A 21,652-nucleotide genomic window follows, 5' to 3' on the forward strand; every position below is an offset into this window, starting at 1 on the left:
TTGTCTTCCGAGCGACTCTTTTAGCAGCATCGTCGCGACAGTACAAGAAAAGGCAATGATACTTTATTTTCGCACGGTATACAGGGAACTGTAACAAGAAAAAGTCCTTATTCCACGAAACTGCGATCTGAAAGGATCCGTAGGACTCCATCACCTCCGACCGCTCCGATGGCCATCGGTCACTGTTGCTGACCCTTTTGGCCATCTTTGGTCACCGCTCGAGACCGCGCTTCCATCAGCTCTCCCAGCCCTCCCACCGCCGCCGTGAAAGGGTCTCAGAAATCCTTGGAAACTGCTCGCGGCCGGGACTGCTACTCCTTTGACGAACGTCGCGAATGTTCAGGCTCCCAGAACCACGTTGTCCGAGCTTGACTCGCGAATAAATTGGGCTTGCCCCAGTTTACTCGCGTTATCAAGGCAGCGGAGACGCTGTACGCGACCCTCAGCCCTCTGGCCCTTTATTACCGCCGCTTTTCGAGTAGCAGAATCGCTGTGGATCCTTATTCTTGGGACGCGTTTAAAAAATTCAACGTCCCGGTTGTTTGCACAACGATCGTCCAGCGTGCTTACAAAATTCAACAATGCTTCGTAACCTTTCCACGCGACGTTCAGCTTCACGGTAGCCATTGCGAGCTTGTTCTATCGTCTGTCAGGCTTCGTAGACTCGCGTCGAGCTAGCCGACTCGATGGAGACGTAACGCGTGCTCGAAAGAAGTCCTCGCAATGCGGTTCCCCGTGATTCGCGCGGCACGTGTGCGCGTCTCTCGATTTCTCCGGAGCCGAACAAGCGTAATACCCGTGCATTATCCTCGCAGGATCGATTCCTTCTCGTAACCGGCTGCATCGGGATGAAAAGTCGCGTGACCGTGGCACGGCGGAACCGGTTTCGAGCCAGACCCAGGCTTCGTTTCTCTACCCTTTCGGTTTCTTTCGTTCTCGTTGCGTGAAACTGCCTTCCCGCCGCGCGCCGTCGCCTCCTCTCCCTTTTTTTCGCGTTCTCGCTGGAACGAAAGTCGGAGAAGAAGGATCGATCGAAAGAAAGCGCGGGCTTGCTCCGCGCGGCGCGTCGCCTTTCCATTTTCACGGCGTTTCGTTTCGGAACACGGAATTCACCGGCGAAACGCGCTGCGTTTCGAGAGGAAAAACGGAACGGAGTCGACTGTGTCGTCGCGATAATAATGTAACATGGCGTGCAGTCTCTGGCAGTCGGAAATCTGAAAACTGGTACACCGACGAACAACCGTCGAAACGAAGCGTGAACGGGAACGAACGGAATTGCGACGGATTTCCAGCGGTGAACGATATCGTTTCGCCGGAATCGCGTTTCAAACGCTGCTGGGTATACGAAAGTAGCGACGTGGATCTCGCAAAAGCAAATCGAACGACGGATAAAGTTGAACGGTTACTACAGCCTCCGGAGCTTCGATGGTTTTCGATTAGAAGTCGGAAGTCAAACAGGTTATCTCCTCGCAATTAATTCGCGCATCGACGCGAAATCTATTAGCACTGCTCGAGCTTCGCGTGCACGCGGTAGGTCTTGCTTAGAAGAGCGCGGTGGCCAACGGAAGAGGAGGATCGCGCGCAAATTGGAAAAGGTTGCTAACCGAAGCTCGCTTCGACAAGCGAACGCAACAAATTCCGCGATTCTTGTTGCGTGCTAATGACCCGCCTACCTGTTTCCCGTCTGTCTATTTCTTTTGTCACGAACGTACCGTGCAACCGAGAGCTTGCGTTAAGCGTTCCCCGCGCGACAGAGAAACTCGAACAAGCGGAATATCGTCGAACTGTGGCAGCGGTGGGAATTAGATAGGAATAGCGGTTATCTTAATTAATCGTAAGAGGAAACGTTTCCAATTAGCCGTCGCAAGAAGAAATCGATGAGCGGACCGAGCCGAATCGCGTCGCGCATTAAAATTTCAGTCGCGAACCAGCGCGGTTGATTCGATATTCCCGCTGTCGCTTCTCCGTCGTGCGCGCGTTCGATCGAGCAAGGGCTCGCCGCTGAAGGGTTGAAAGTTTCGACGACAGGAGGAACGAGAAGGGAGGCGTAGTTCCCCGAAACTCGACGGTTCGTGCGTTACAATCCGCCGCGCGAAGCTCCCGCGTCGAAAAATATCGATTAAACGCTTACGCCGCAGATCCGTAGGGGTGACCCTCGAACGTAAGAGGGTCACCGTTTCCACCGCGGGGCGGTGGCGGCAAAAAACTATCCGGCGAATAGGGTGACAATCTGTCTCGAGGCAAATTCTCCGTTTTATCGTTCCGCAAGGTCGCCTCTCTCGTCGCTGGCTGCGTAGCGCACGGCTTTTTCCCTGACAAACAGAGCCGGCCTCCCCTCTCTCGCCGCCCCTCCTCGTCTTTCTGTTCTCTCGTTAACACGATTTACAACCCGGTAAAGGACAGAGGTCCCACCCAAGTGCTCTCACGCGAACAACACTCGCTTTTCGCGTCGAATCGTCGGATCCACCGCGCGTAATTGCTTCTCCGCGAGTGCGGATCGTCTATCGTACCTGCACCGACTCGATGGTTGGCCTGAGGAACGCAGGTCTAATTGGTTAGTTTTTATCTCGCTTTCAATTCTAATTTGCGGCTCGTCAATACGGTAACGCGTGACCAATCGAAGCTAAACAGAACACACACCGGGAAACACCTATTAACTTCGTGCCGTTCTGCTAGCAATTAACCGCTCGAGCGGTAGCCTATCGGTCGGTAGAATGGAATCGAGTTTATTTGTTTTCCTTTTAATCAGTCATTCTTATCCGTTCGATTGTCCACTTGGAAACGGATGAATTGGCCGGTCATTTAGAATGTTTTTACGTGAAAATATTTCAGTTTGAAGCGGCGACCGCTGGTTTTCCGCCGGATTTTCGCACAGATTTTCGCACAGATTTTCGCACTCGAACCGTTGTGTCGTGGACGGACGGTAGATAGCTGTTCCGGCGATGCAACGTTATTGTATCGATACGGTTATCGAGTCATTTCGCAAATTGGCGTGTGTCAGCGCACCCTTTGGCACGGAGCCATTCGTGCAACACGTGAGGCCGAGGAGAAATAGTCGGCGACTAGAAGAGGCCGTCGACAGGGGAAGAAAAGTCGAGGCTGGTAAATCACCATTAGCTAATCGAGCCTTCTCGTGCAGGCCGCAATGTTAATCGATCCCAAGGCTTCACGGCTGTTGCCGATCGCTCGATATCCGTCCATTATGCTAAATCCCGCGGAAGTCCCGCTTAATCCCGTTTAATTTTCTTCGGGATTTTTTGCCCCGCGCGCGACGATAACCGCGGCTTTCGTTTATTTTCAATTTTCTCCCGGGGCTGGCAGCCTTTTTAGTACCGTTAATCCGTTAGATTCAATCTGCACCTTAAGCTCGAGGAGGGTCACGTTCGCGGTACGAAACGTTCGGTCGGTTCTCCATTGCCGGAGCGCAACTGTCTTTACGTTTCATTATCTTCGATAATTAACGCGCTCGCAAGAAACTTCGAGACGAGTTACAGATCGTTTCCACGTAGGATAATTCTGGATGAGATGGACCGATCTCAGGATCGATTGTTATACGAGCCTCTCACTAGCCAAGTCGAAAAATTACAAAATAAAAGTTATTTCAAAGATGTACTGTTTCATGTATGTTACACGGTTCTTAGATTCACATGTGTTAATTAAGTAAAATACATTCTATTATGATTCGATTCGAACAGTAACTGCTGCATCAGTTTTCTCCGCTTGCATTTACATTCATGTATTTATAAACTTTTAACAGCCGAGCATTTAAACCGTCTTTCGAAAATGTCTTTACAAAAGCTAAAAGCGTGAACTTATTAACCCTTTGCACTCGAGAATATTTTTCTCGGCAAATATTCATTACCTTCTGATGAAATATCAATGATATTTTTGCAACTAACACAAAGGAATACCTTGCATAAATTGACAGAACTATTTCAATTTGATGTTCCACGTGTTGATACATTATATAAAATTTAATATTGAATCTTATCAATATATCGAAATTTATCATTTCGCTTGGTCAAATCAAATGGCGACTGAAGGGCGCCTCTCGAGTGCAAAGGGTTAAGATTTCCATTAGTTTATATTTCAATTTAAGTATTACTGAATCAGTTTCTTCGATTACTTCTCAAAGTCTGTACCTTTGCAATCATTGTAAAGGAAGAAATTCTAAATCGGCCATTTCGTCTACTACCCGGTAGCTCTAAAACAAGTGACCCGTCTGTCCCCGACTCAGCCTATCGGCAGACGGCCACGAGCATCTCCGCACGACTCTCACGCGCCACGTTTGTGTTTGTTTTACAGCGAAGGTAGGGAAATGGTACGCGTGTCGTTGCTAGGACCACAACCTTCACCGACAACACCCGGCGTATTTCAGGTGCAGCCCATCGCGATATCGAGGACCCAGCCGATCGACATGGACGCCGTTCCAGCGGAACTCTTGACCACGCACACCGAACACACGGCCCCTGCTTACCACACGCAAATCAGGTAACCTTCTAATTTCTATTCATCCCGTCTCCGTACGGCCTTCAGTATCGGACCATACGTAATTTGGTTACATATCGCCGAGAACGATTCAGCTGTAACACTTAAGTGAATTACAAACGATCTTCTACACTCGCCAATTGTTGCGAATTAGCAATTGAACTTGAAGCTCGGTCGCAGTGAATCATAATTAATGATATCTCTCATAATCGTCGGCCACTGCTAATTTCCAATTGAACTTGAGGCGATCGCAGCGCTGCTATAATTAATGGGCCGCAGCCTAGGAAGTTGCAGTCGAATTGAACGTTTCATTTTAACGATTAGTCTTGCTACGTATTCAGATTACGTTCCATCTCATTTCGTTCCGTGCAACTAGCCAGCTCGCGGAGCGCGTCCACGAGCAAATCGACTGTCTTGCCCCACCTCTATCCTCCGGTCTATCGGTCGCGAGCGAGCTCTCCGGGCAACAAACGCGATTATTCCCCGGGATTAACGGGCACAAAGAGTTGCGCGGAGAATCGTCGCTAGCCGGAAGTCCTTATGGAATTAATCGCGGAATGGTCGTCGCGTCTCCCGATAAAAAGAGGATCGCGACGACGGATAGGCATTGAAACGATCGCGGACAAAGGAAGCCTCCGAAAAAACGGAAATGCCGTTTGTCCTGTTGAAAAAAGCACGGCATTTCCTTTAGAGAGCTTCAGCGTTTCGTTCATCGATTCCGCGTTTGATCGTACGAAGACAAAATACCGTATTCAACTTCTCCCGACAATAATTCGTCGAGTCAGCTATTCTACTTTTCAATCCTCTTTCACATTTTAACCCTCTGCCGTCGAACACCGTCGTTACGTTGACCTCGAGCTATTATACCGGAAATCGAAAGCTCGAAATCAATGGAAACACTTATTCTCCTCCTTTACAATTGGGTACGATGCGAATCGGATCGGTTTAGATTCGAAAACCGAATAGTTAAAACTGAGAACAAACGATTCTTCTCATTTACAAATAGACGTTCAGCTTCGATAGCAGTAAAAAGAAATTTTACTCCTGAAGCTCCGTGATTATAACAGAATCTGTACAGTACAAAATTAGAACTAAGGAAAAAACTGCCACGACAGTACCTGCGTCTATACTTGGAGTACTCGCAGGCCGCAGGCCCTAATTAACCAATAACTGCAAGGATGTGGGGTTCTCCAAAAAACGGTATAAGCATGGTCAATGCTTCAACTTCAACAATTTCCCAATGCGCCCCACATTTCGATTCGCGGCGCGAATCGCTACGAGCTAGCAGGGTCCATCGACGAGTCGTACGATCGTCGCAACACCTCGTTTGAAATGAGAGCCTCTGTCTTTCTTATAATTAGCTCCCTGCGCGCAACACCAGCGAGAGAGACCCCCCCGTGTTGCTCTTAATGGGCCGGAAGTGACGTGCCGTGTCCCTCCTCGGCCCCCGCCGCCCTTTCCACCGTCTTTCTCTCTTCGTCGTTCTACCCAATTTACTTACGACTCGTTCTTCGGGACTGTCCAGTCCTCTATGGACACGGTTAACCGAATAACCGTTACGCGTCCGCAGGCGCGTGCCCCTCGCCGTCACGTCGCGACAACGCGATCGGTTTATGAATCCGTTCCGTCGCTCGATCGAGCCGCGAATCGCCCGTCGCCCGATCGTTTTCCCTTCCTCGGTCCGCCTCGCTCCGTTTCCCGTTCGGCCCCGCTCGCTCGCTCCCGCGAAACCGTCTCGCGCGTATCGTTTTACCACGGCAGTGTACGTTTTCACCTCTGAAACTAATCGTCGCGTATTTCCTCGCCGCGCGCTTCCTCGATGAGCTGAACCTTACTCCCGTTGCTCGTCTCGCGCCGGTCTCGCGTGAGGAGAAGCTACTGTTCCGAGAACTGCCGATCGACTTTTCGAGTTTAAGAACCAGATAACCGAACATTAGTTTGAACAGTCTGCCAACTTCCGTCGCTTTTGCGAATTCAAGTGTGATGTTAGTATCTGCCAAGGCTACGTTATTTTTACGTGTTTCTCTATTTTTGTATCTTCTATCTTCAACAATAGAACCACCGTGCCAGTCGAAATGACTGGTTTCGGATATCGTTGCAATTTTTATAGGGATTGCATATCAATCGTATTAATGTTAAATTAACAATTAATAATTAATTGGTAGTTCTAGTGTTGATTTGTAGTTTGAGTCGAATGTTTAGTTCTGAACTACTTGAGTCTAGTTATCTACGGTTAAAATTCCACACTTGGCACTAGACGACTCTAGGTCACTTGATTCAGCAAGATCATAATACACCAATCACAATGCGTGAGATATTAAAACAGTAAAAATAGGAAGCAATAGTATCTAAGCTTTCTATAATCTGACCGAATTCCTATGGAAACGCGTCGGTCAGAAATGTCGCGAGCAACGCGCAAAGAATCGGAGCTCTCGGATTCACAGGCTTATCGCGTGTAACAGACGAACGCGTCGAACTCCCGAAGGGGCACTAATGACTCATTAGCGATGAGCGTTCACGCGCGTTCCACTATCGTCGATCACGATTGCCAATCGACCTACTCCTACTACAGGCCAGTCGCAGATTCAGCGCAGAATTAAAAAAGATCTCGCCGCTCGGGACGAAACCGGCGGCGGACGGACGAAGAACGAGGAACGAGGGTGCGAGAAAGGGGTGATATCGATCGATATCCTCTCGTTCTCGGAGTGCAACGTCCTGCGTGCCAGTCGCATCGTTCGTATTTTTCTTACGCGTGCGAACGATGCAAACCGGTGCCGCGCGTTTATCTTTAAATAGGCCGACTGACCCTCTTACGCAAGTCGCGCTAGCGCTTAATAGGTGTATCAAGCGCGTTACGAAGGCACGTTGCGAAGTCACGGTATCGACCTATTCGGCGATCGAGAGCCACAGCCTCGATTCCAGGTACAGCGGAACCCCTTACTTGTCGCTCGGAGAGTCCTCGCATTCCGACGATTCCCATCGCGAGCACCAGAACTTCTGGCAACTCGTGTTGCTGATGGGTTTCGCGTGGAACATGCCTGTCGGAGAAGAGAAAATAAGCCGGCACTGGCAGCTTCTCTATAGAAATTCGGGTCGCGACCCTTCGAGTCGGCGACGAGAGCCCTTACCGGACGCGGGAAACCCTCTGCCGGGAATCTCTGTTTAAGGACTCGTGAAGAGTCCTCTGAAGGGGATGACTTAACCCTTTACGGACGAAGATTATTTAACCCTTTGCGGACGAAGACTCTTTAACACTAGGTTTACTTAAATTGACGCATATTGGATTTTAGAAATATTATTTTGTAAATGTTCACGCCGATTTTGATTGATCACACTGACATGTACCCTAATTACCTACCATCGAATCTCCAGTTTCCACAATCTGAATAAACGAGCATTCTTTTAGGAATAGTAGAATGAAGTGTACAGTAAATGCCTGTAAACCTAGCGTTAAAGTACGCAAAGCTAGCAACATACGAAGATAAATTATACATCGAATGCTTAAACAATAGAAATGAAGGAAACTACGCTGATCTGTTGCTATTTCAGTAATTAAATCAATCGTTCGCAACTTAGTATCACAGTATTGTTCGCAACGCAGCAAACAATCATCGACGAGTAGTGAAACTGTTACCAAAACAGAGATGAGAAAGGACGAAGAGCAAGCAATCGGGTCCGCATTCCTCAGCCAGCCGTCAGGCGATCTCCCAACAATACTCGGACGCGAATTCCTAAGCTGTCGAGCCGCGGGCGCGAGATTTCGCGCGATCGCGGAACTTGGCAGGAATGCCGTTTCAACGAATCCTCGTTTGCTTCGGTCGGCGCAGCGTAATCGTTCTTGCGAGAAAGTCTCTGTCCGCGGAAACGGTCGAACCGACTTTATCGTCGCAAAAATGTATGGCTCGCCCGAGAATCGAGCGGCGGTCAACGGATTTGTCGGGATTGGAAAACCTGCGGAGATCCGATAATACGTTTCGCCGTTGAAAGGGACGCTCGGCTTCGTGCGGCTGGCATTGTCGACCGCTCGCGGACGTACAGCGTCGCGGACAATCGACTCCTATCCACCGATCTGCGCGCAATTAGCCGCAAGCGACCTTTTCGTCGCGAGCGGCTTACGTAATCCCGCGTTCTGCTGCGTATTACCTGTGGAACGAGCTCATCGCGCGTCGCGCGCGCGCTGGAAGCCGGATCGAGAGGCCGCCGGGGAAACATTCCGGATCGGCGTTCGCAAAAGGTATACGCCCGGCCATCCCGCCGTTTCCTTTCCCATTGTCCTCCTTAGTCTGCCGGTTACATCGCTATCCACTCCGGCGCCGGTTACATAATACCCGGGTCCTGACTTCCTCCGGCGATAAAGCCGTTTCTCTACACCGCTCGGCGAAATTTCACCGGCAATTAAGAGGACGCGTTGTACGCGGAGCGTGTGTCGCGCTCGGAGTTCCCCGAAGCACGCTGACGTCGGTTTCGAGCGGATTGATAGGGAAACGGAATAGTCGTAGCTCGGGGAACCACGTTCGGATGGGGATAGATGGAAAACATCCTTGACGTTCGGAGAGAGCCGCGCGAGATGCAGGTTGATCAAATAAATCATGAGACACGAGTAAGTTGTATTTGAACTGTGGCAGTCGCGCTAACCTAATTCGCGATGCGCGTCTAAAAGTTAATGCCAGTTCCGACGGAGCAGACGAACCCGACGCTTCGGAACTGTGGCTCGTAAAAATTGGCCCAGAAAGTTCACGCCAAGTATCGGGCGTACTTTATGCCTGTCGGAACGGGAATTAAATATGCTGGGGTAAAGGGGATTGTCTCTCCGTCGATCGGGAGTCGAACATGATTCTCCGGGTGATTTTGGAGGAACTCCAAGTCGGTTATCTGCCGGGGACTCTGATCCAATCATGGGGAGTTTTGGTGGACTCGAATTGACCGGGTTGACGGGAACATCCATTAGATCTAACCTTCTTTCCGCCGAAGGAGTCCCGTCGAGAAGCCGGTCGCCGGTGGTTCGACAGGACGTTCCGATTCACTCGTGATTCCTCGCCGAGCACGTACGCGTTTAGCGTGTACGTTGATCGGTTTATAGCGAGGAGAACCGTTTACCTCGGACGTGCCGCATCTGGGACGTCGAGGACCCTTACGGTCGTGTACGATTATCAGGAAAAACGACACAGAATTTCGCAACCCTCTTGCGCCAGGCTGACGGACAAAGAACTGCAATGGCGATTGCTAAACCGTGGATATTAATTTCACGTTTACGATACCATTAGCAGGCAGATAGGCATTAAACAAAAAGCGGATCCCGATTAAAGCGAAGAGCATCGACTGTTACTTAACGTTAGACAGTATCCAGTGATAAACGGACAGTCGAGTGATTGCGAAAAAAGCCTTATCGAGAGGCATCGCGTAGCATTCGATATACAGCGTGAACCTTATCTCTCCTCGGTGATGCAACTTCTCTTACATTTCGCTCGTGCTTCGGAATTATTCAGCGACCGGCTCTAAAATACGCGTCTAGACGCGCGTAAAACGCGTCCGCGATCAGCCGGAGCGTCCAAGGAACTTTCGGTCTCCACGGACTCGGAGCTCGCAACCCTATCGCCGCGCGCCGCCCGATTATAGCCAAGCTATAAAGGGACTGGTAACCTTTGCATTCCGGCGCGGCATAAGGGAGGCGTGAAAAAAAAAATGTCAGCGGTAGAGCGGAGCCGTAACCGCAACGATCAGCCTCGTTCGCGCACGCAATTGGGTCCAACGGCGACCCTCTGGCTCGAACTTGAAGGGGTCTCTCGGTGTGTACCGGTGCCAACGCGGTGTCGTGGAAGCGGCGTACCCAGCGTACAAATAGCACATCGGCAATGGTACTATTAACAGTACCGCCACCACGAGGAGGACGCTGGCTAGGTACTAGAGGCGCTGACGGAAACGGGGGAGGAGCGACGGAGAGGCAGCGACGTGGAAGCGGGAGGTGGGCCGGGCGCGAGAAAGAGAAACAGTGGCACGGGGAGAGGAGCGCGGGGGCCGAGGAGAGGAGGAACGATCGATATAGCGTGGGTGGATGTGCAGAGGTGCGGTAGGACAGCCGCCAGTTGTGCTGTCGGCTGCATCACCGGAGAACCGTGTGCTCTCGATCGGCTCGCAGTGCGCCGTGTACCTCTCGTTCGTTCGTTCGTCCGTCGGTCCGTCCCAGTGCGCCCGCCGTGCAACCGGAATGCATCGCCGCCACCTGGACGGGGAGCCCCGCGGATAGCCGTGTCGCCGGGACGTACGCGGTGAATTTCCGAAAGACGAGGGGACGGTGACATGCCCGCGGGCAACGTGTCGCCGCTCGAAACCTCGCGTTACGTCGCGGTCACGACGAGCCGTCGGTTGATCCTCGCGTGTACGACTCTTCTCGAGCGACATAGATTCTCCGCGGCTAAGTCTTTCTTCCTCTGTCCGCGCGTCGTTCGCCAGGATCCACTCGGAAGGTCGCGTGACTCGCGTGCACGTTCCTCCTAGAGCTGGCTTCGCACGCGCGTAACCGGGAGATGAAAAACAGTGATGCAACGTTGCATCAATCGAACCCGCGGCTTCGGACGGCCGCGAATTCCAGGGACCAAAGCCCTGCCGCCTCCTTGAAAATAGAAACGGAGCGGCGTAGCGACGCGTCCTCGGCATCCACCAAAGATAGAAGGCCGGAGGAATGCTTCTAGAGAACCATGACCTATCTCGACTCCTCGGCGTCCGGCCTCTCTGGGGTTTCGCGTTACCCCGAGAATTCCGCTTGGAATTCCGTCGATCGAGTCTCTGGTCTTCCTCGGTATTCGGGCGTTTATCGCGTTTTTCAGACCGGCATTCCTGAAAGCGGATGATTCGTCGGAAAGTTCGCGTCGGAATCGACTCGGCCGTCCAACGGTACGTTAACCCGCGATTCGACGAAGCTGACGGCGCGAATTGACCGTAATAATAATGGTCACCGGAGTCAGCAGGTCGCCGCCGGAGGAAATCAATTCGCGTGTGTCGGCGCGGCACCGCGGCGAACACACTGCCCTAGATGTCTGTTTATCGCCGGGGCCCGGACGTTCGACGTTCGACGTTCGCGCGTCCCTCTCTCGTTCCCACCCGCATTATCCGGCTGCGATTTTCCTGGTGAACGAGCAGCGCCGCGACCACGCAGCCGCGGGAAAGGCGACCGCAGCCTTACTCGAGGCGATGGCGCAATCGTGCGCGCCCTTCGCGCCCCTCGCCCCCCGTGCACGCCGTCGACCGAAGTTTCTCTTTTCTCGTGTTTCCGGTTTACGTTTCCCGCTCCGTCGAATCAAAGCGCACGAAGTTAACGCGACTCGATCCGGTGTACGTCAGCCTCGAGTCCTTCCTCTATCAACTGGTCTTCGTTTCCCGACGAGAATTCTTCTGCCGATCGTAACTCGCCGCAGTTGCCTCGATCGCGATTATAAATCGCTAGCGACCGTTACATTTTAATTGCCTCTGGAAATCTGCGTTGCTAATACGCTCTTATACGCGCCTCTGAACGCCGAAACGGTCTTATCTCTTCTGTCGGTGCGATCATTCCGTTGCAGGGTACCTGAAAGTCATTGCCGTATTATATCGCGCACGTTCGCTATCGAACGGAATCGGTTAGCCAGGGAAAGCGGTCCGTTTCATAATGAAAACGGAGCCGCGTTTCTTATTCATTCCGTTGAATATTTCAGGTAGGAAGCAGCTGATCGCGGCGACAACGCGTCTCACGTTGGCGAACTTTACTGGTCTCGCGGGCTCGTGCATGTTTCAGTCGCCCCGCGGACCAATCGCAGCGCGAAGTCTGCGAAGTTTATCAAGGTGAAACCCGTTATCCATCGAACAGCAATTTCCGATATTGACCGCGTCGCCGTGGAAAGTTACGGGCAGACGTGAGAAATTGTCCGCCGAGGCGTGTGCCGCTCGACGGGAGTAGACGCGAGCTCTCTCGAAAAATCCTCTTCCGCGGGCTCTCTCGCCCATTAATCCGCGTGCCGGAGATACCATCCGAAAATTAGGTCCCCGGGTAGACGGGAATCTCGCGTTTCGGGCTCGGAGACGGTCGTGATAATTTGATCGGCGAAGCGAACGAGGCCAGAGAAATTAGAAGCGAAGAATCGAGCTCCAATTTAGAGCGGAAAATTACACCGAAGTCTCGAAGCGGTCCCGAGGTAACAGGTTATTCCGTTTCCCTCGCCGAGGGAAAATGGACCGTGTAATTACGCTTAGGTGCTTGATCAACTACTTCAAACGTTCACCTAAAAGCATGTTCCAATACCAAAGGCTTCGTCTCCGTCCCGCTCGCGACAAACGTTCGCCGACAATTTCGCGATCCGTCTCGCTCACGGTACCTACGACCGACGGACTCTCAGAAAATGCCCTGAGAAACTGTTGATCGTCCACGCTGCGTCCCACATATTCAGCTAAAGCGATTATCATTCGCGTGAACCACGGAGGGCTCCATTACGAGGAGATTCGTGAAATTGGAAAGTCGCCAGGGGAGCTAAACACGAATATCATAGGGTGTTACAGACCCGGAATTGAATGACAAAGCGTTTCATCGAACCTATGACCTCTCTTTCGAATTTTCAACCCTTGCGGCCGTCCATCATACCACTCGATCTTATTCGACGAACCTCTAGTCCTCCTTTCGAATTTTCAACCCTTGCGTCTATCATACCACACAATCTAATTCGACGATTCGTCTCGAAGAACTTCTAGCCATTCTTTCGAATTCTCAACCCTTTCGGCCGTCCATCATACCACTCGATCTTATTCGACGAACCTCTAGCCCTTCTTTTGAATTTTCAACCCTTGCATCTGTCTATCATACGATTCGATCTTATTCGACAATTCGTTTCGTCAAACCTCTAGTCGTTCTTTTGAATTCTCAACCCTTGCGTCTATCATACGACTCGATCTAATTCGACGATTCGTCTCGAAGAACCTCTAGCCCTTCTTTCGAATTCTCAACCCTTGCGTCTATCATACGACTCGATCTTATTCTACAATTCGTTTCGACGAACCTCCAGCCTCTCCCTCGAATTCTCGACTCTCGCATTCCTCAGGCTGTGCCTATCGGCCTTGGTTGATCCGATTCGGGGATGAAGGGGGTTGCACAGGTGTATTAGCGGATGTACGCATGACAGTGACGAGAGAAGGCACGAGATACAGGTGTGCCAGTGGGCCAGAGCGGTGATGGGCACCCGGCGAAGACGGGGCGAGCGGACGCCACGCGAGAACACCGCGCGACAGCCATGACCCATATACTCACCCTCGTCGCGCGCGTCACCCTCGGCCAACCCCATCGCTGGAATCACCGGCACACCGGCCAGACGAATGCGAGCCGAGGCAAGCCGAGTTGGCGAGTCGGGCCGGGTCGGAGCAGGCCAGGCCGGACCGAGCTGTTGCCCATTCGCGTATACAGGGTGTCCAGTTTAACTGGATACCGTAGAACGTGTAACGAGGAATTCAAGTTGTCAGCAAAAATCTTACGAAGTTTGTTTAATTCGAGGAAGACTGTTATATTGTGTAAGCTATTCTTTCGATGATCTAATAAGGAGGTTTCAATGTTAACTTGGTTTTTAACCCTAGGTAACTAAACATTCGTCTAAGTAGTCAAATTGTAGGAACACACTTTCAACATCTACCGAGACAAACGTTAATTCCGCTTCTCTATTTTCTAATTAATCTCTAATAATCTCTCAAGCCGTGCTACTTTGTTCGAAATGGACGAAATATGAAAATACGCTTTAATTCGTCTACGAATCGAATGTTTAATTACACGGTTCTATAAACAACTTTAGTAAGAGCACTGCAAGCGATAACTTGAACCCTTGGAAAATATTCTCTCGTACCCGATAAATGGGAGCACCCTGTATACACGTGTGTACACGCAGACACAGCGACACGAGCCTGCACCCAACGACGACAGGAACCGCAAACCTGGCGAGGCCGCAGCGCTCGTTAATCGAGGATCCTGGAAATGTCACAGCTCGAAATAACAAATTCCTCCGGCAGGATTGCTTTCCAACCGAGGCGCTTCAGCCCTGGGTTAACCTGCACCTCGTCGCCGCAAGGTGGCCCGGGTAAAACGCGTGAAATGTTATCCCGTGCGATCGGATTCCGTGTGACGCCCGCAAACCTGATTTCCTAGAGCTTCGCGTTGGATCGCGGATTCCGTCGATTTGCTTTTTCCTCTCCATTCCCCTTCCAGCGCATCGTGTTCTCGTTTAACCCTTCGCACTCGAAAGGTGCCTCTCAGTCACTCGATTGGTGCATCAAAATTGCAAAATTTCGTATTCAACATTAACTCTCGAGTAATCCGTCGATACGTGAAACGTGGAAATAAAAAATAGATTCCTCGTTAAATTAGTTTAAAGAAATGTCACCTATATCTCGCAAAAATAAATCGAATATTTCTATTGACAAATTTTTCGAGTGCAAGGGGTTAAAAGGTCGCGCATCTCGATTTTCGCGTGCCTCCCACGTTCGAAACTGCAATGATCGAACGAAGGAAAGAGGTATTCTCGTTCCAACCGATTTTCCCGATAACGACACGTCCAATGAACGTTAAGAAGCCTGATTTCCGAGTGCGCGCCCATCGAGCTCGTTTCACGCGCGAAATCCTCCGTTCGCCGGAACCTTTAAAAGCCCCGCGGAACTAATGTTCAGTCGCGAGGTCGTCCGTCGTTAGCGCGGCCGCGCGCGAATTATTTTCAACGATCTCCCGAGGACTCGCGATTGTTTACCGTGTCTGCCCGGCGGCCTTCCTCTTGGCGTAATCTCAAACGTGCCCGCGGAGCGGAGCGTTTCGCTCGCGTCACCCGGAAGCCGCGGGGGAATTCGGCGTTTCAGCCGAATTATTTTGAGAGCCCGCGTTTCGAAATTCGAAGCGCGGTACAGGTTCGGCCAGGCGCGTTTCGGGAAATCGTCCGGAATTTCCGCGTCCCGTTCCCCCGCGCGATCGGATCTCGACCGAGATTTTTCGTCGAGGGTGGGATATCGACGTATAATTATCTCCGGGGCATCGTACTCCTCGTTATTTATAACAACGGGAAGCGCGGATAGCTCGGCTATAGTCATTCCGCTCGATGGAACGCGATCAAAGGGGTGCCCGGGTATTTTTACGGGGATTATTCGCATCGGCGTCCGTTTCCCGCGGGCTCTCCCTTTATCGCGCCGCTCGGAACCGCGGAATATCTCGTCCGGATCGGGCTCGAATAGCTTCGTTATCGCTCGTAACAGCTGCGTCGCTCTGGAATCGGACCGCCCGTGCGCGCCGCGAGTGACGGTTCTAAACGGAAACGCGATCGGTACCGCCGCTCGCGTCTTCGGTCCCCGGCAGCGTTCTCCGCGGAAAAATCGGTCGGTATCGCCGGATCTCCTCGCGATCCCCGGAAGCCCTCCGTGTGAATTCCCTCGCCGGATGTCCGCGCGATCGATCGCGCCTTTGGGATTAATCGCTGCAAACGATGCACTTTGCGAATTACTTGCGCGCGACATTTCACGGAACGGCGTGGGACTCGTTGCTCTTTCATCGAATCGAACGTCGATTCCCTGAACACCTGCGCACACTTCTCGGGTAATCGTTGCATTCGCCGATTAAATTGGATCGTCGTTGATATTCAATCGGGGTATTGCGTAAGCCGGCAGCATTGAGACGGAATTCAACTCGAAGAACGAAACAGAAGCTCTAACAGTGCGCTCACTGAGATTCCCTTTGATTCCTAATTCAGTTTGCGCGTTATATCACTTTCCCTTACGATTTCTCTTACGAACCGTCTGTTGTTTTAATAATTACAGACGAAGCATTCAGGAATAAGTCAGCTCGATGTTCCCGGTAGTTCCATCGTTCTCTCGAAATGAATTCCTAGATTCGTCGAAGCGCTGCACGAAGAATGTTTTCACTTATTCTACGCACAAACGTACGCTAATTTTATTTATCAGCCTTCTACAGAGTGGTACATTTCAAAAGAATCTAGTGCTCGTAATGCAAGACCGTCGACGAGTCCGTCATTAGCAATTTTCAAACAGAAACGTCTCGACGCGTGTGGTACGTCTCCGCGGGGCAAGAGGTTAAACGTTCCATTATTCCAATAATCCTCGTCGGCGGTAGGTTGGGAACCGCTGGCCGCAGCGTTCCGCGCAGCACCGATGGAATAGAAGAGAGAAGACACGTGGAAATCTCGTATCCCGACGCGAGGGGGGGATCGGCGAGGTCGCGTCGCGTGTAAAGCACGCTAATTAGAGGTCGATCGGAGCGCGCGCGTATTTTTCCCCGTCGGGCGCAGCGGCGGAGAGAGAAAACGGGACCGTTGCGTCGATAGCAGCAGCGGGAAGGTAGGAAACGATGGACAGAGAGAGAGCGGCATGGGGATCGCAGTAAATGGGTCGAGGACTTCGCGGAAATAGGTCAGCTTCGACTGGCGCGGATCGATGCACGGCTCTCTCACGCGTTTCATTAGGATCGTGGAAACGGACGCGCCGCGACGCGCCGGCTCTGTTTATTTATCGTCGCAGCGGAAATTAACATCGATCCTCTTGCGCGCGGAATCCCAATTACCCCAGGCAACCAGGCACTCTCGTTTCTCGCGTTTCCCACGGCGCATCCTGGATCGATCCTCGATTCGCGTCCGCTCCGAGATTCCCGCACGAACCTTTCCACGCAGAAGTTTCACCTTGCAACCGAAGAAAAAGGGTTTCCAACAGAAACTCTCGTGAAAATCCGAATCACCGCGGATCGGATTCTACGCGCTTCAACCCTCGAACGTCTCGGAGGTTCAAAGAAAGAATCTCGATCCCCCGAAAGTTTCGAATTCCCGAGACTGGCTCGGATTCAAGACTCCCGAGACGTTCGAGCGTCGAAGGGGGTGCGCGTCGAGTCACCTGCGATTCGAATTTCTCGCGATATTCGAAGCGGCTTGATAACCCATCGCCAGCAACGGCCGGCCGACGCCGCGCGACGGGACGGAAGGACGTTTTCTTGGTCGCGAACGTGGCCTGAAATAACGGGTTGCGTCGACGTGCCGTGACGGCGAATCGGAGAAAGGGGAGGCCAAGGGGAGGAGAGTGAAAGAGAGCGAGGGAGGGAGGCGAAGGAACGCGAGAGAGGAAGAAAGACGGCGCGAGCCGGTAGTTGCAAGGATCTCCCGCCACGATTCCGCTTAAAAATAAAGTCTTACGTTCGCGCGCGTTCCGGAGTCGGCTCGTGCGCGCGCGAAATATCACAAGCGTCGGATTTCTGTTCGCGGCTAGGCACGGGGCGAATATTTCGACCGTTGGGGTGGACCTCGTCTCGTCGAGCGCGCGCGCGCGCGCCAGTGTCAACCGGGAACAACGGGGAGAACGGAGAATCCCGAGGATGAACAGTTCCGCCGCTCGTGATCTCTGAGCGGACACCGAGAGTGTGTGTTGTCGTCTGTCGCTGTCGCCGCGAGCCGTCGTGTCGGGACCAGCGACTCTCGAGATCGACTCGGAGGACCGATGTTGATGCCGAGAGGCGTGGATTCGCGATCGCGAGCAAAATGACGACCACCCACGGAGGCCACGTGTATTACGTGATCAAGGTGCCGAAGGACGCGGACGGCAATGAAAGGTAACGATCGCGATCGCGAGCACCGATCTTTCTCCGTGGTCTCTGCTCGCCGTGGAGTTTACTCGGTGTGTTCACTTCAGTTGATACACGTACCGTTTATCTTCGAAGTGACTTCGGTCCACGAAAAGATATTAACCCCTTAACGCACAGTTTTTTTTAAAAAACCGGCCAAAACAATTTTGATATACTGCGCTTTTGTTCCATGGAAAAAGGCTGTATTTTATTCTTGAATGAATAAGTGTTATAGCTTACAATCCCATGTAAATGATAAATATCAATGAAACGATTTTTTTCTTTGCTTTCACATTGTTATTTTCACAGTTTGGTCTGTTTAGCGCGCTCGAGTTAACTCGAGCGTGCAAGTTAAGGGGTTAATGTAACCCTTTGCACTCGAAAAATTTGTCGCTAGAAATATTCAATTGATTTTTATGAGATATAGGTGTCATTTATGAAAACTAACTTAACGAGGAATCTATACAAAATAAGAGGAACAATGGTATTTTATTTCCACATTTCACGTATCGACAGATTACTCAAGAATTAATATTAAATACGAAATTTTATAATTTTGATGCTCCAATCGAGTGACTAGGCACCTTTGGAGTGCAAAGGGTAAAATCTTCGAAATCGAAACTTAAGTCCAGGAAAAGGATTAAAGAACTATTAAAGGATAAAAAGATCATGTAGAATATTATAAGGATCAACCTTTTTTTCTCGCCTCAGAGAGGCGTCTCTGTCATTCGACTGTATGCAGGAAAACGATAGAATGAAGAATTCAACGGAAAATGTTAAAATGTTAACGCATGAAACAGGAATAAAACAATTCTGCGCCATGATTCGTATGAGATGTTTCGCTGATACGCTGAGTGGTACATTAGAATTGTACATAAAGAAGACGGAGAATCGTGCGCGAAGTAAAGTCGAAGATTACAGAGCACGGGGGCAAGATACGAAGCGTAGAGTTATTAAGGTCGACATCGTCGAACGATGACGTAGCCGAAATTCTCGATTCGGCGACGCACATGACCGCGATTCGAATCGGCGAATATAAGCACGCGAAGCTCGCAAGTCGCACTCGCGCGGACTTCGAATTCGCATGCCCGCCTCGCTCGAGAGCTCGAAGAGGCGATGCGCGGAGTATTTGCATACAAAGGTCCGGTCGTTTTCCTTTCGAGACCTGTGTACCGGTTCCGACGGTTATTCATTCTCGTGTAAAAAACGCGACACGGGAAAGATATTAAGAGCGCAGTAGGAAAAACTGCTTGGACGTTGTCAACGTTGAATCGATTGGCATTTTCTCTTCTCCGGAACAATAGCTATGAATAACAACGGTTACAATATTTATAGAATGGTATTTATGATGGTGAAATAATTAGGAGCATAAGAAAATAAGATCTTCGGTAGGAAATACTGCTTGGATGTCAACGTTGGATCGATTGCTATTTTCTCATTCTCTTCGAAACACAAGCTGTAACAGTTACAATATTTAAAGAATGATAGTTGCAACGATGGCGAAACAACAATGAGAAATATAAGAAAAGCATGAAACTCCGATCGTGCTCGATACAGTCTCGCATTCGCCAATATCCGATCCGACAGTCGAATCGAGTCTGCTCCGTTACGTATTATCTGTCGCGGTACAGCCGCTCATAATCCGATATCGCTGTAGAAAATACTGTTGCGATGAGTAAGCCATATTTCGATGAAGCTGTTGTCAAGCTAGCGGTCACGCGACAATGCGTCGACGCAACGCCGATTATGATACGCAAAATACACGTAATCCCTGCATTAGATGGCGTAACCTCTCTCTCTCCGTGACGTTCTTGGCCGCCGCCGCGTCAATGGAGAAGAATCGGTCGATCGTTTAACGAATCGATAAATCTACGAGCGTAATGCTGCTCTCTCTCTGCCTAGGCACTCAGCGTCCGATATAATGAGCGTGAAAGTCACCGCGCACGGCTAACCGACCGATAGTTAACCCATTCGCTGCCAATCACGAATACACCCGTGGTTACCGAAGTCTTTAGAATTCTCGACGCGAGTGCCTTCGTTGGAACTTGACTCTACTTTGACGCTAGTTTCACGGACAATTAGTGTACAGTTGATTCTATTGCTCCTGCGAGAATTAATCTTCAACCGTTCAGATCTTGGAAATTGGAAACACTAGAACTACCGAGCAGGTCAAAATGGCCAATTCCTAATTTCTTCTTTTGCAACGACTGTAAAGTTACAGACGCCTCTTTAAGGAATAATTGAAGAAGTTGTCTTAGTAACTAAACTCTGGAATACAAGCTGATTGAAATCTTAATGAATTCATTAATAAAAGCTTCTAGCTTTTATTAAGAAATTTTAAGAAGATAGTTTTAGTGTTACGATACGTGTCCTCGCCGAATGAAAATCGACGTAAACATTTGCCGTGGAGTGTTCGAGATCGACGCGTTAACGGAAAGCGAAATGAATCATCGATACAAATGAGACCGCCTAATTCGTGCCTGCGGCGAACGCGTTAAATATAAAACGATGCGCCATACGCGAGCCGAAGGTCCATTTCACTGCAGCTACGACGTTTCCCCATGAATCAGCCGGACTCCCACCCCCCGATGCTGCGTCGTTCCCCGATCAATTGCGCATGTCGACACCATGGACACGCGTATATGGCACAATCATTCGCGCTATCGCTTTTATTTATTCGGGTTACCGTGAGTTTCGTAACTTCGTCCCGCTCGAGAATTTCACCGTATCGAAATCCCCGTTAACCAGTTAACACTAAAACTACCAGAGGGGTCAAACGACCCATGCCTGATGACTTCTTTCTGCAATTATTAGAAAGGTAAATGTTTCCCTGAGAAATTATTGAAGAAATTCATTCAGCACTGCGCAAATTGAATTGTACATCAATTAAAGTCTGAACAGATGCACTCTTGGAATTTCTATAGCGAAATTTTCAAAAGTCAATTGAAGTGCTCGGTAGTTTTAGCGTTAACTGCGTTCGACGAGTACACGCTCCATTTTTCGATTTTATTGCGAACGAGAGGTTTTCCCAACTAAATTCCACAGTTAACTGATTAATGATACCACCTTCAGTAGCTATCGGTGACCGACTGCTGAGATAAGAGCTAAGGAATTACCTTACGACAAATCGGTCAAGTCCAAATCGGTCTTAGCACTGAACCTACTTACTAATTAGTCCCACTCGTGTATTCATCTATCGAAGAATTTGAAACGCATCTTAGATTTCAAACGAATTTTACTTTTCACAAAAACATCTTCGTAGTGTCTATAGTAGAGGGACAAAGATTTCGAAACGGGTCATTCCGATGAGATATTAACGATACCACCTGCGACAGTAGCTATCGGTGACTAACTGCTAAGATAAGAGCTAACGAACGGCCTTACAACTGGTCGAGTCCAAATCGGTCTTAACGTTGTATCTACCTAGCAATTAGTACCACTCGTTTATTATCTATCTATTCCAGAATACGCACACCTCGTTTCCTTTCGAACCCATTCTACAACCTTTCGCAAAAGCATCGTTGCAATAATGGTAAAATAATCCTTATCACTCCAGATGGT

General features: G+C 50.3%; 1 protein-coding gene across 5 annotated transcripts in view; it reads left to right on the top strand.

Moving 5' to 3' along the window:
- The window catches only part of LOC116424984 (uncharacterized), a 64,681-nt gene that overhangs the window by 35,743 nt on the left and 7,286 nt on the right, over positions 1-21,652 (top strand). For all 5 annotated transcript variants that reach the window (XM_031972101.2, XM_031972103.2, XM_076369460.1 and 2 more), the window contains one exon: positions 4,306-4,491. In XM_031972101.2, the coding sequence (XP_031827961.2) occupies positions 4,306-4,491 (186 nt within the window). The remainder of the gene's footprint in view (positions 1-4,305; positions 4,492-21,652) is intronic.

This window comes from Nomia melanderi, chromosome 7, assembly GCF_051020985.1.
Source record: "Nomia melanderi isolate GNS246 chromosome 7, iyNomMela1, whole genome shotgun sequence".
NCBI lineage: Eukaryota > Metazoa > Arthropoda > Insecta > Hymenoptera > Halictidae > Nomia > Nomia melanderi.